At 36.3% G+C, this 15,457-nt stretch overlaps 1 protein-coding gene across 6 annotated transcripts in view; it reads left to right on the top strand.

The window, feature by feature from the left end:
• The window catches only part of NFIB (nuclear factor I B), a 273,344-nt gene that overhangs the window by 213,662 nt on the left and 44,225 nt on the right, over nt 1-15,457 (top strand). For all 6 annotated transcript variants that reach the window (XM_036737850.1, XM_036737851.1, XM_036737855.1 and 3 more), the window contains exons 7-8: nt 7,634-7,768; nt 12,813-12,991. In XM_036737850.1, the coding sequence (XP_036593745.1) occupies nt 7,634-7,768; nt 12,813-12,991 (314 nt within the window). The remainder of the gene's footprint in view (nt 1-7,633; nt 7,769-12,812; nt 12,992-15,457) is intronic.

Raw genomic sequence — 15,457 nt, 5'->3', positions numbered from 1 at the left:
TCTTGCCTCAGTTGTCAATCAGCAAGGAGATTGGGCCCAGGAGTGGCTGCGAGACAGGAAGACCTAATCTAAAACAAAACAAAACAAAATAGTCCCAGATCAAGTAGCTTTTAGTCTAAGGGGGTTCAGGGTTGGGTGTTGGAGGGTGGGGAGGGAATCTGGCTCTGCATACACACAAGTATGATACATGGTAGACTGTGACTGGGACAAAGAGGAAGTCAGCATGCTCTCAGAAATTGTTTGCAATTACTGTTGGACAAGATCAAGAAAGGCTTCATGGAAGAGGAAAAGTCTGAGCAGGGTAGGATATCAATAGTTGGAGGTAGGGGAAGGTTCTTAGGTGGAAAAATGAGAGCAAAGTCATGGAAGTGAGATCTGTGCTGAGTGGCAGTGACCAGTTTGACTGGTCTACAGTGTATCTATGGGAGAAAGAATAATATTCATTAAGAACAGCCAAGTCATTCAGAAGTCGATTTTGGAGAGAGCCTTTGATGTGAAGCTAATTGTAGTGCAATAGGAGATTCTGCAGGAGAGAGTGAGGCTGGTGACTTTGCACAGCCCTCCCTCACTTAAATCCAATTGACTTGCAGGTTATGGCACCACCCTCCTGACGTCATGGTCCTCTTCGAGAATGAAGGACAAACAACTCTAACAAGTGCAGCAGGCAGTGGGGAGTCCTTAAATATGTTGGAGCACTGGAGGGATGGGATGAAACCTTTGCGTTAGGAATATCAACTCTGGGCCACCTTTAAAAGAGATTAAAAGAAGCAGAAACTAGAGGAGGTGGGAGAGACTAGTTAAATGTCTTTGCAACAGTCTCCATGACAAGTACACCGAACATTAAAAAGTGAGGCTTAGAAGAGTAGAAGAAGTTATAAAATAAACAATTTGGAAGAGCAATATGATGGTGGTGGCTACTGCTAACTAAACAACTGTCTCTCCCTTTTCCACATTACACAGTGGCCACTTGTACTGTAGCAATAGCTATGGGGATATGACCCGGGACAGACATTTCTAAATTCTGTCCTACAGTTACCAGCTATTTCTATTCTCTGTCTACTCAGATTCCTTTCAAGTATCATTCATCTTCTATGCGAGGAATTTGTTTTCTCCATTCTCCCCTTGCCATCCCCCCAGACATCCCAGATAAACTACTTTCTACACTAGCGAAATCCTTTATGATGGTTGACGAACTTAAAAGAAAGCTATATTTCTGAAAAGAGGACAGAGAAACACCAGAGGATGTTTGGGTGAGAGCTGAACAGAAGTCTGTCTTAGATGTTCAAGATACAATAACAACTGGCATTTATATAGTGTCTTAAGAGTCGCTTTATATATGTTATCTCATTTGATCTCACAGCAGCCCTTTGAGGTAGGAGTTACAGGTGTTATTCAGCCAATCCTTAACCATTTATTAACCATCTACCGTGTGCGTCAGGCACTAAAACAGTCCTTGTCTTCAAGGATCTTACATTGTAACAGTTATTATTCCCATTTTTACAGCAGAGGAAACTAAGACTGAGAAAGGATAAGTGACTTGGCCAGGGCCATACAGCCAGTAAATGTCTGAGGTAGCATTTGAACCTAGGACTACCTGACTCCAAGTTTAGGACTCTCTCTACTATGTCAGGCTGCCTCTTATGCAGCAGTGGAATGCCTCATGTCTAAGATGTTATTTTCTAAAGCCCCAATAACTAAGCATACAGAGTTGCAAAGAAATAAAAAGAAAAAGAAATGCCTCTATATCTATAAGGATGTAGAGAAATAAAAATATAGACTAATAAATATTGTTACTTCAATCTGGTTAGAGCCAGTGAATTGGATTATTACCAATAGTCGCTTCCATCCATGTAAATGTCCCTTCTCTGGTGTTCTTGTTCAAACTCTTCACACCAGAGGTGCAGTGTTAACAGGAGTTTCCCTACTGTTTTCTTTACACCTTAAGTTCCTCCTGCTACCAAAACAGGAGACTGGCAAATGCTTAGCAGCTGTGATAATGTAAAAAACAATGTAAAAGGTTTTAACAGTGCTTGAGAAGAATTATTTTAGATGTCAAGCCCTTGGTAAACAGAAGAATCTGATTTAAGGACAAGAAAATAAAGTAACTATTTTCTCAACTGAGTTTTGAAACACTAATAACTGATGATGCCTACACATGATATCCAATGAGAACTCTTTAAAAATCCATCTGTCTTGTAAAAGAGAATAGCCAGCGTATTAAAGATTTAGAAGAAAAAAATGCATTGGATTGTCAAAAGACTAAATGATGCTTGAGGATTTGGTTACCTAGATAGAAATATTCCATAAATTAAAAATAAAATGATTTTTTAAAAGAATGCATTTTTAAAGCACAGTAATCAAACAGGTAACATATTTCAATTTAGTCAGTGTTTTGGCATTCTTAAAATAGCTTCCAGAAATCCAAGAAATTCTTGTGTTATTACATAATTGACTGAAGTAGATGAAAACCCTAGGTGTCATTATGGAAGAGAATAAAATCCAAACACATATATCTATCTATCCATAAAGACATATATATATATGTATATATATATATACACATATATATGTATGTATATAAAATATCCGTATCTATATCTAAAGAGCTATGCCAATACACCCATTTTCTAGAATAAGGAATGTGCCTCCTGTGGAGATTATAGAATCCTATTTTAAACCTTAAGCATATTTGAAAAGCTCACATATTGCTGGGCTGCCGATGAAAATGGAACAGGTGTCCGGGACAGGCAGGTGTTAAGGTGGATGTTTGAACTTGCCCTAGATCACTAGTTGACTCCAGTGAAGTTCTCCTAACAGGTGGCTAGCTGATTGGTGTGCCATGTGACATTTATCCAGGGAGCTACTTGGATGACAGGCTGCTACAGACAGAGGAAGAGGGTCTTTGCTTTGATGAGGAAATTGCCCAAACTCATGTCTCATTAGTGTTTCCTAAGGTTCTTTGGAAGTGAACAACAGTTTAATTAAGGGCTGACGTAAACACGTTTCTGCACACTTTCCCTGCAGCATTTTATCACATTAGAATTGATCAAAATTGTTGCCTTGGGCTGATTTGAACAGATATACATCTGGAGCGCCATTTGTGCAAGCTGCCGCTGAGTAGAGTACATAGGCTGGCTTTCACAGTGCCTCTTTTCACATTCTGCTTCTCTTTGTAGATGGGTTTACCTTATTGGGAAAGAAGTTGATTTATTTATTTTAACCTCCCCCCTGCCCCGCTTTGATGTGATGCTGTAAAATATATGACATACCATGGCTTAAGCCAAGCATGGTACAAAGTATGAAAATAACAAGAGGATTTTAAGTGGAAATGATGAGCCATGATGATAACTCCCCAGCTTTTTGGGAAGATTTGAACAAAGTAGATAAGAGTTAAAACTCGATATGTCAGAAGTGCTAGTAAAATGTGCCTTGTATGTTAACCCTTTGTGTATTTGACTTATGAAAGAAAAGATTCTAAGCTGCATATCATCTTCACCATATGGCTTCTAAAACCTAGAGCTAATCACCTAATTAGAAATGCACATATAGGAGTGAGCAGTAACAATAAACCCCATCACTTGCAGGTTTTTGTCACCTTTTCTTGTCTTTTGAATAGATATTTTTCCTCTTTTTTTCCCCCATTGTCCCTCTCTTTGATAGCAAGATGTGCCCTTTAACCCTGCCTTTGATTCCTTCTTCTTTACTGAGTTCTCTTACTTTTCTCTCTTCCTCCCCATCTTCAGGTTATTTAAAGTTTCTTCTCATTCTCTTTGTTGGGGTCTGTCTCTTCCCAACTTCCAGTTTGTTCAAAGTTCCATGGACTTTGGAAATCATCCCATGATTAGCCTATGATTTCCAAACATTTATTGAGGGTATATTATATTAAAAGGGCAGCTAAGTGGTACTGTGGTTAGAGCGCCAGGTCTGGAGGACCTGCGTTCAAATCCAGCCTCAGACACTTACTAGCTGTGTGATCCTGGACAAGTCACTTAATTCTGTTTGCCTTAGTTTCCTCATCTATAAAATGAGCCGAAGAAGGAAATGGTAAACCACTTTGGTATCTTTGCCAAGAAAGCCCGAATGGTCTAACAGAGAGTTGAACATGACTGAAAGGACTCAATAGCAATAATACCATATATAAAAAAACTTATATACACAAACAGAAATTCACTCTGTCCTCAATTAGCATGAACTGAATTAGAACCAATCTTCATAAACATGTATGCATCTGTGCAAACAACTGAAAAACATACGAAGCTATATACTAATAACTAATACTTTATGTTGTACCGAGTTTGGAAAAGTGTTATCAAGTCAACAAGCATTTATTAAGTGCTTACTTTGTGCCAGGCACTGTACTAAGATGAGTCAAATTGGGGAGGCGGGGGGGTCTATCTTTGATAATTCCCTGCAAGGAATAAATGTTCAGCTAAATTTTCCAGGTGTTGAGACAGCCATTCTAATCAGAAGGTATGGCATGTGCCAAATAATGGAGGCAGTACAATTTGGTTTAAGAGATTATATGCAAATATCTTGGCTAGAATGTACAGAAATAACAGTAAATGAGATTTAATGACAAATATTTGATGTAATAGATAACAGAGAACCTCTGTATTTTTTTAAACTGGGGAGTGATGCAGTCACAATGATGTTCTCAAAAGATCATTCTAGAAACTCTGTGTGATAAGTTAGAATAAGATGTTTTGGAGGCAAGAGGTACAAAAAAAAAGCTGTTACAGGTATGAGGTGACTTAGAAGAGGGTGTTTATGGAAGAAAAGGAGAAGAGAAAGAAAGAAGTCACCTTTGAGACACTACCATATTCTATATCTCTTTCATTGGCTCATCCTTAATTTCCAAATCAAATTTAAATTTCTCATTCTGGTTTCAAACCCCCACAACAATCCCTTTGTGTCTCTCTTATTGCCTGCCTGTCCCTCATGGAAACCTCAGGCAAACCTTTCCTTAGCTCTCAAAATGCTTTCCTTACTATGTGATTCTCCTTTTTTTCCCCATTCCATCCCTCATACTTAAATGAGAACATCGTTTGAGAAGCAAGAATCTGCTTACCAAAAAACAAGACAACAATAGCTCCTTCTCTTATATACCCATACTTGTATCCCTAACCTATGATTGCTGTGAAAATAGAGAGCAACCAGGTGCTTACTAACTTAAAAGAAAATTATAATAAAAGTTACATTTTTTTTACTTTATACTGTAATACCAAATAATCCCCTACATCCTTTGACTAGTCATTCTAAGATGTCTCGAATTCCAAACCTCACTTTATCTTGTTTCATTTAACAAGGCTATATCTTTGTAAGAAAATAAAATATAATTAAACTTAATAATACTCTTATTTTCTTCTAAAGTGAATCCTATAAAAATATGGACCTCAGTGAAGCCCGCATATTTTTAATAAAAACTGCAAACTGTTTTTACTGATCAAGAAGGGGAGACCCTTTGTGATATTCATAACTTGTGCAAATAGTTTTTGTCCAATTTTTCTTGTTTTCTGCATCTGTAATTCCTGAGTGTATTTAGAACATGAAGGGACCATCAAATCAGTACATGCAAGAGAGAGAACAGAAAGAATAAATGAAGCTATCCTAATTACTTCATAAAGCTAATTATATGATTTTAGCAAAGAAAATGCCTAGGTAGCATCTCTAAAACTGCATAATCACCTGTGTAATATGAACTTTTGCATGAACACCTATGGTTTGTGTGTCCCCTCCCCCCCTTCTAAGGAACTTGTTATTGTGGATTCAGCTGGTTGTAATGAAAGTCTTGAAATAATGAGCACCAGTGGCACTGCCTTGATTCGGTTGATCTTCTCCAAAGATCACATCACCAGGTGCATTCATCCTAGGTGGGAAAGACCATTTGTGTTGAATTGTTCTGAAATGATTTGTAGTTATACTTTATAATTTATATGGTGGACTTCTTAACAACAGATGGATCATATGTCAATTTTATTTGAAACTTCATACTTGAACTCAAACATTGCTGTAAAGGCAGTACATTAGAGCAGCAATAGAAAGCCACTGTCATCCTTTTCTGAAAGTCCATTTCAAATTAGGAATTCTAGTGGAGTAATTAAAACTGTGATTACAACATCTATAAAAATGAGGCAGTTGGAATTGATGATTTAAAATATCTCATCTCTTCCAGTTTTAAAAGTCTGATTTTTTTTGATTGTACATCGTATAGCGTGCCACCCTCAATCAGATTAAAAATGTGTATATTTTTAATATCCTTATTTCATTACATATTAGTCATACATTAATTTTTAGCATTATTTAAGGTCTATTAGCTACAGTTAACCCTAATGTTAAAAGCTTTTTATACAAATTGAATATCTTTCTTCATTTTTACAGGGATCCTAATGACAATATTTTAATTGGCCGTCTTTTTTTTTTTTAAACTTATTTTCTCTTTCTGGAAGTATATGGAATTAGTTCTCTGATTTTTTGTTTCAAAAGTGTGCTGTTTCTGACCAGTGTAACAGTGGTGATCAACTTAACTGTATTAGTCAAAAACTATGACTGAGAGAGCTAGTATTTCTAGCTGATAGATCTCTCTCTTTTTTAAACAGTGATATCTATCATCGAACTGTTAGATGATACAATAGCAGAGTGATGAAATGCTGAAATCAAATAATTAATTTTGTTAAGTGCTTTTTATTATGATGAAAGTTTTTTCTTAAATGTTAGATTTAAAGACATGAAACTATAGAACTATGAAACAATCTCTTCATTTTAAAAAGTTGATTTTTAAAGCATTCTTAAAATATGAGTGGTATAGATTTCAGGAGTACCAGAAAGCTTTCCTTATTGGTGTTCTTTTAATAGTGATTGTCTATATCAACTTAAAAAATATGGCAAAATCAATAGGTTGGATTCCTTTTAAGGCAGGAAGTGGTACCAGTGCTGTACTTGGTTCTGTTAAGCTTGTTCAACCTCAGCTTCCACCATCTGTAAAACAGGCAAAAATAATAGCGCCTTCCTCACAGGGTTGTTGTGAGGATGAAATAAAATTATAAATGAAATTGATAGTAACCGCTCTTTGCAAACCTAGAAGTGCTTCATACGTGTTAGCTATTGTTGTTATCATATAAGATGTCAGACAAATGGTATAACTGACAGTTTAAGATACTGATTAATTCTCTCTTTTCCAACCTGAAAGATCCTTTATGACATCTGTACTCTGTTTGCCACTATTTTATAAACAGTGTGGTCTGGGCCCTAGAAAACAAAGACTCCTTGAAACCATTTAAATTTAAATTAGTGGGGAATGTCTGGGCAAGGCTTTATTTGAGCCACAGAGAATCAATAAACAGAGTTCTGTGTCTCACCCAGAAGGCCACCGTATCACCATTTTTTTTAACCTTTCTGAGAAAAGAAAAAAGCACATTGACGAATGAAGCCTTTAAGTCATCTTCATTGAGAAGCAGAAAGTGTTACATAAACTTTAAATTGACAGGATAGCCACTCAAATGATAAGAGGTGCACCTGTTTTCAAAGGATCACGGATAAAAGAAGAGTGGGATGTTGGACAAGAGTGTCTGTCCTCTGGCACGTTCACTTCTGGGCTGTAGCTTAACATTGCCAAAACCATTTCTCACCCTTGCAGATATGTCCTCTCCCACTGCTCTGAAGAAGCCTGACAAGCCGCTGTTTAGCCCCACGTCTCCACAGGACTCTTCGCCCAGATTGAGCACTTTTCCTCAGCACCACCATCCCGGAATCGCAGGAGTTGCACACAGTGGTGAGGAGTTGCCTAGAGAAGGTTTCTTGTTTCTTTAGCTTCTGGCCCACGTCCACAATGATGGGGCACAAGCTGTAATCACTAGGACCCTGCTAATGGGTCCTAATCCTATACATTTCATTGAGGGAAAGAGAAGGGTCATCAAGTAGATTGTTGATTTTGGAGCATTTTTAAAAGCATGAAGTCACATAAACAGTATTTCTGTGGGTGAAATTTGCTGTTCATTTATCAGGATTTGTCTGAGAGTGAAACAACGTAAATTGCAGGATCCTATGTTCAGAACCAAAAAATGTAGATTTTTTTTCTTTCTTGACTGTTAGCTTACAATGCTTCTTTTACCAACTAATCATTCTGCTTTGCTTCATAATGAATTATTATTAGATGATAATGATTATTAAATCATATTTATATGATGATTTAGGGTTTACAAATTAAAAGAGAAAATAAATATCAAGTCAGTTAATATATCTACTTTGCCGAATCATCAGATTATTGGCAATTACTTTAGCAAAAATGAGAAATAAATGAGTACTTATCAGTATGACAAATATATGTGTGTGTACCCATACATAATCACACCCACATACACATACACACATTTGGATTGTTCACTGCATAATAGGATTTAGACTTAGAAAAGACCTTGGAGGTTATTTTATAGATGAAACTGAGGAGTAGAGGTTTTCCCAGAGTCATAGAATTAGGAAGTCACACAGTTAGATTACAATACATGCTATTTACAAACTCTTATCTTTATATATGAATATGGTTGTAAGCCTGAGAGAAATTTAAATACTTAATTTCTCTCTCTCTCTCTCTCTCTCTCTCTCTCTCTCTCTCTCTCTCTCTTTCTTTCTCTCTGTCTTTTTCTCTCTTTCTCTATATACATACACATGTACCTATACATTCTCATGTTCTTTAGTGGCTGTTAATTTCTAGAGTGGAGGATAGTTCCTTCTTTTTTTTAACACAGATAGAATCAGATTTTTTAGACCTTAATATAAAAGACAATCCAAGTCCAGTAATGAACTATAACTTTTTCCAAGGACTAGCCTAAATTTAAAGAATTTTATCACCAAGTTGATTACAGGTGATTTTTTATTTCTTTTGTCACAATAACTTTTAAGTTATAATCCACTAAGCTATAGAGAAGGTTGTATTCTGAATTGGTAAAAGAACCTTGCACCTATGAAATTACAGGTCCTTTAAAGTAGTGAAATTCGTAGTGGACTTTAAAAATGTCAATAGGCAACATTTAGTTTGTGGTACTTGTAAATCTACATTGGTTGATGTCAAGTTGTCTTCTACTTCCTCCTAGGCTTATAAAGAAAAAGAGAGAGAGAGAGAGAGAGAGAGAAAGAGAGAGAGAGAGAGAGAGAGAGAGAGAGAGAGAGCGAGGGAGGGAGAGGGAGGGAAAGAACTAGCACTATCTAAAATGAAGGAAGTTATAGTTAAGAGAAATATGTACCAAGGGGCAGCTAGGTGGCCCAGTGGATAGAGCACTGGCCCTGGAGTCAGGAGGACCAGAGTTCAAATCCAGCCTCAGACCCTTGACAGTTACTAGCTGTGTGACCTTCGGTAAGTCAATTAACCCTGATTGCCAGAGAGAGAGATGTACCAGCCAGAAGTGATATTCATACACACATATGTATGTGTGTGTATATATATATATATATATATATATAAACATATGCATGTACACACATACATACGTACACACAGGTATACACATGCATACGTGTTTGCTTCAGGCAGTGCTAACACTGAGAGATCTGTAGTAATCAATCAGTTCTAACAAATTTAAACTTCTAAGTCAAGAGGAAAATACAGTAGCAAGGCTCTGAGCTGGGATATATTTAAGGTTTGTCACTGTCATGGCTTTGATCCTGGAATAACTTTCTTCTGGGTAGGTATTTTCAAAGATAAGAAGCAAAGATAGATCTGTCCATGTATGTATTATGCTAGTACTTACTTAGTCCTTACCACAAGTAATGATAGCTAGCATTTATATAGAGCTTTAAGATTTGTGAAGCACTTTACAAGTATTATTTTATCCTCAGCAACCTCAGGAGATAGGTGTTATTTTACCTCCATTTTACAGATGAGGAAAACAAGGCAGAAGTTAAGTGATTTGCCTAGGGTCAAGTGGCTTAGTTAAGTGTCTAAGGCTAAATTTGAACTAAGGTATTCTTGACTCCAGGTCCAGTTTTGTATCTGTGGCACAACCTAGCTACACTACCAATGGGATCCACAACTTTCTTTATCTCAAGTCACCCTCTCTAACAAAACTTCTACACCATCTGCATATTACTAGACAGTCTTTATAAAATCCCATGGCAGAAAAAAAAATCAATCCCTGATGGTTGTCACCCTCTGCAGAAGAATCTCTGTGTTTAGCTGGTCACCAGGTGACAGCCATGCAGTCTGTTATCACCAATCTCATACTAGAAGCTCTTCCAGCTTGATGAGACCTTTTAGAGACTGTACAGAGCCATTTGAAAATCCAGGGTCAACTTCCCTCTATAATAAATGTGTTTCTTGTAAGGTGAAAAAAAAAAACCCTTTACATTTTTTCTCTATATTACTTTATATTATCTTCTTACGAGAACTTAGATAAGTTCTGTGTAAGAAAGCAATAACAGATATATTTACCTTTGATTTGAGATCTTGTCTGGAAAATGACCTCAGTTTGGGCCAACTTGAACATAGTTGAGGAGAACAAGGACAGCCTCACACCATACCTGCCCCCCTAAATCTGACCAGATGTCTGCCTATTGTTAGCCACACAGGGGAGCTGTTAAGAGAATGTGGTTGCATAATAAAAACACATCACCACAGTTGGAAAAACAATTCAAAGCCTGCGTACTGCTGTGATGAGCTTAGTGCCAACTTTTGTAATTTTGGACAAGATCAATGCAGCGTGTATTTACTTATTATTACAATTATGTACTTAAGAATATTGATTATCATTGATATTAAGAGTTGATATTTAGCAATATTAATCGTAAATAACAACTCACACACACAGCACTTTGAGGTTTACACCATCACTTTCTTCAAAACCCTAAAAAGAGCGCAAATGAGGGAGAATAAAGAAAACGGTATTTGGAGTAGCAGAATCTGGGTGTAAATCCCAGTTCTACTCCATAGCTACCTATGTGTTTTCAAGTAAGTCATGTTAGCTTTCTGGGCCTTGGTTTCCTCATCTGCAAAATGGAGAGATTAGACTGGATTATCTTTAAACTTCCCTCTACCTCAAAATTCCACTATTCCCTGCAGTTGGTAGTAAGCCTTATTATGTTATATTTTATTAAGGACCTTGTTCTTACTTGGTCACACAGGATAGCAAGTGTTGGAGGTGAGATTTTAAAACCAAGTTTCTCGATTTCTAACATAGTGCTGTTTCCTTTTTAACATGCTTCTTCTTGTCTGCTCGACCTTTGCATCTATACCAAGATGGGGGAAAATCTCATTTGTGGGGTTTTATTTTAAAAGCTGTACCTAAATCTGATCAAACTCAAAGAAGGGAACCTTATAATTGAATTTATTCTGCACTTTCCTTGCTATGTGTTCTTGTATGTTATGAAAAATTCTCCTTTTGGGGGAAAGAAGTGCTATATTTGAAAGGTAAATTTTGGTGTATATTTAGGGAGTTTTAGTTAAGTCATGCTGTAGGTCTTTTAGTTGAAGAACATAGGAAGAACATATCTTCTGCTCTTAGGTAATTTGGCTCAGAATTGGTGCGCAAACTTTTAAATTTAAAATTTAGCATCCTGGAAAAATGGTAAACAAGAAGAAGTTATTTAATGTATTCTTAATGTGCCTAAAATCATGTCAAGATTTTACTTATATTGCTATTACTCCTATATTGTAGAGATATTTATGGTACAGTAAAGTGCCTCTATCTTTTGGGTTTTTTTTAATATCATTCGGAAATTAAGTGGATAAGTCTCAGATAATGCCTGTGTTAAAAATTGCCTGTAGTAATAAAATATCCATATGAACATGATATATTAAATAAATTATATGTAATATTTTCACATAGTAAGGATTATCAACTATATGGTAGGAAACTTTTGGGGAAGTTAACATGGCTTTGAAAGCTTGAAGCTTCTATTTCATGTTGTCTGTGTTTAATGTTTCATTAGCAATGAGATCATTGCGTGTATTGGTCTGCAGAGAGAGAATGTAGAAGGAAAGGAATAAAAAGAGTGTAGAGAAAATATGTAAAGGAGAGATCCCTTTTTGTTTTGAAAGAAATATTTTCATTTGGAGGAAGGTTTTCCCAGGCCCTGAGGTTGAACATTCATTAGCATTTACACAATGGTCAACTAATTATTCCTGACATTATTGGTTCCTAATTATTGGCTTCCCCTTCCCACATCCATAGACAGGTATAGGATTACATAGCAAGGAAAAATTCACTACATTTACTTACAGTGAGATTTGTTTCTGTTATGAACCTTAATGAAAATTTTGTGAGTCCTTTTCTTTAAAACATTTTCAATTGATCAAAATTCATGAAGTATCTGCCGAGCTGGGAAATCATTGCTTTGTTTAAAGAAACACTATATCAAGCAATGCCATAACCCATAACAAATGAAAAATTTTTGTGAATACTTATGGATCTGTGGAAACAGAATTGTTAGTTGGGGGTGGGGGAAGTGGAGGAGTAAGAGTGTAGAGAGAGACACAGAGAGATAAAGACACCTAGAGACACAGTGAGAAATAGAGAGAAAGACATGTAGAGAAAGGGACAGAGATAAAGACAGAGACCCAGAGATGACAACACAAAGAGACAGAGAGACAGCAAGAATAGGAAGAGGAAGAGGAGAAGGAAAAGGGAGGAGAGACAGACTGGCTGAGATCAGACAAAAAGAAAGAATTGAGGGGCAAATATTTTAAGAGTATTTCGTTTGTCTTAAAAAAAAATACTGAAACATTATCCTGCAGCATGTTTTCTGACTTCATATTTAAGAATAGGAACTACAAAGTCCAGAAAACTAAATCTTAACCAATTTTTTTTCTTTGTTTTTCCCCCTAGTCATCTCAACCAGAACGTCACCGTCGCCATTGCCATTCCCTGCACAAGCTATCCTTCCTCCGGCCCCAACAAGCTACTTTTCTCATCCCACAATCAGATATCCTCCTCACCTGAATCCTCAGGATACTCTGAAGAATTATGTACCTTCTTATGACCCATCTAGTCCACAGACAAGCCAGGTAAAGAGGATGGGGGCAGGGCAGAGAAATGTCATGAGAACACCATATTAAAACGAAGCAAATGTTGTCATCTTCCCCTTTCTGTCTTCTGGGATGCTCATTGTTAGGGTACAAGAATAATTACTGTCATGGCATTAACTTTTGAACTCTAAACTCAGGAAGGTTCTCAGTGATTCATTAAGTTTTTGTCTTGCATCTGGTTGAGTGGCAATTAGTAAGAGGATTTCCTTACAGGTGAAAATTTGTTATGAACTTGTTTAATTTCTCTTATTTTCATTGACTGGAGAGTCTAAGCAGGAACCACATTAGCAAAAAAGCTTGAAGCAGTTCACAGTTTTGAAAAACCTGGTATATGACAGAATTAGGGGAATAGCAAGGTATGTGTTAAAATAAACATACAAAACGAACAGAGTTGTATTCATAGACAAGCTATTGGGAATTAAAATAAGCTTTCATAGTGTAAACATTTTCTGTGTTTGAGGGATACTTAAGTCTGCACAGACATGACTGTATTTAATGGGTGACATAGCTACAAACTTATTCTTTTGTAAACATTTGATAGTAACTTTAGGGATTGTTTGCAGGTATAGTGATTCAGATGGTCCACAGCCCTCCCTCACTTAAATCCAATTTCCTTGCTTGTCATGGCATCACCTCCCTGATGTCATGGTTTCAAGAAAGAAGGATAAACAACAACAGTAACTCAGGTGCATTTCTGCCTTATCATAAGGCAGTGTGGTTCTTGATGGCAAAGTCATGGGTTAGGGATTTGATGTAAGAAAGGTTTTTGTTTGTTTGTTTCCATTTTTTTTCTTCCAATCAGATGGGCATATAATAATGCTATGTGATCTCTTCTGTAGGACAGACTTTCAGCCAAAGCTGTTTGTCAGTAATGGTAATATTTCCAGTGTGAATGTAATGTAATTTGTATGGTATGGTCTGGTATCTGATTCCTCCCCCCCACCCCCCACTCCCTCCATGCGCTTCAAAGTTTCTAACTCTACATGGCCCATTTCAATGAATTTGTTGAGATTTAGGAGCTTTTGTGTTAACACAGTTGTTGAAATGATAATCGAAGGTATGGATATAAACTTCTAGATTTTTTTAATAATCCTTTAATTAAAAAGAAATTAGTTTAATATAAGGACAAGAAATAAGGGAGAATATCAGTTTTTCATTTGCTAAAAACTCAGAGATAAAACTGTAGGCTTGACTGAAAGTTGTGTTTTGAATACCAACAAATGAATCTTCCTTTGGGTTATTTAAAAAGTCAGTGATTATTAGACCCTATGGACTAACATTCTGGACTAGCTGCATAGTTTTTGAAATTTAAATTCGAAGATAAATTTTCAGTCAGTTTTAGGTAAAAAAAAATTCAAATGATACATTATTTTTATTGGATATAATATTGATGCTAATTAAGAAAAACCATGGGATTGTGATATATATCAGTTTAAGACTACAGTTTGCTGTCAAAGCATGGATTTAAAAGTCTTTCAGTTCCACAGAGCATTTTGCTGAGACTCAGCTGGGAACAGTGCACACAGGGCCTGATTTTAATTTGTGTAAGATTTCCATGAATAACAAAGTCTAATTAAGACATCCATTAAAAGTCCTTAATGTTAATTCAGTGTGGAAAATCTTAGAGTTCCATTGGATTTTTTTTTTTAAAAAACTGATGTCTTAATTAGGCACTATTAAGGGAAAAATTATGCAAATTAAAATCAGGCCCTTAGTGTTATGCATTTCTTTAATTATTCAGTGCTTGTTTTACTTACATTTCAATTTTTTTATATGTTAAGAGGGCAGATTAGGCGATAATCTGCCTATATTGTTGCCTGCTTTTCTTCCATTTTCGAGGTAAAGATCTATCTAGCTTCTAAGAGAAGTGTCTTACTCTCTTGTCTCAGTTTTTTTTTTTTAATGCTTTCTCAGGGTTTTAGTACTGTATAATGGAACCAATGTACTGAGCAGGATAATCCCTTCAAAATGCTGTGTCAACTCTCTCCTGAGAGGAGTCAACTCTTTTTAGCAGCAACAATGAGAAGGTTCATCTATTAGCATCCTTAGAAGATAAAAGTTTTACGGTACAGCTTCATCCTTTTAAACTAGCAGAGAGCAGAACAATATTTCTCCTTCTGTGGACCCTAAAATATGGAATATCATTGCCTGTGTTGGCTCAGATTTATTTCTTTTGTCACTTTTTGTAAACTTTAAATTAGGTAAATGTGTGTCACTGAACTTGGAACGTGATTCAGTTCCAGTGGGGAAAGCTTTGCAGTATGGAGCACTGTACTGCTATAGTCTGTCGCAGCATTTCTTTGACATTATTATCACTCTGCAGGTAGGTGTTGTTAAACACAGGGGTCTGGGTCTTTGATAACTTCACAGTTCATAGAACCTCACACCAGGGATAAAAGTAATATTTTTCTGGGTTGTTGTTATTGTTTTTAAGGGGGAAACATA

The sequence above is a fragment of the Trichosurus vulpecula genome, chromosome 9 (assembly GCF_011100635.1).
Source record: "Trichosurus vulpecula isolate mTriVul1 chromosome 9, mTriVul1.pri, whole genome shotgun sequence".
Taxonomy (NCBI): domain Eukaryota; kingdom Metazoa; phylum Chordata; class Mammalia; order Diprotodontia; family Phalangeridae; genus Trichosurus; species Trichosurus vulpecula.
Note: the sequence above shows the minus strand (reverse complement) of the source record. Positions and strands in the feature narration are given on the sequence as shown.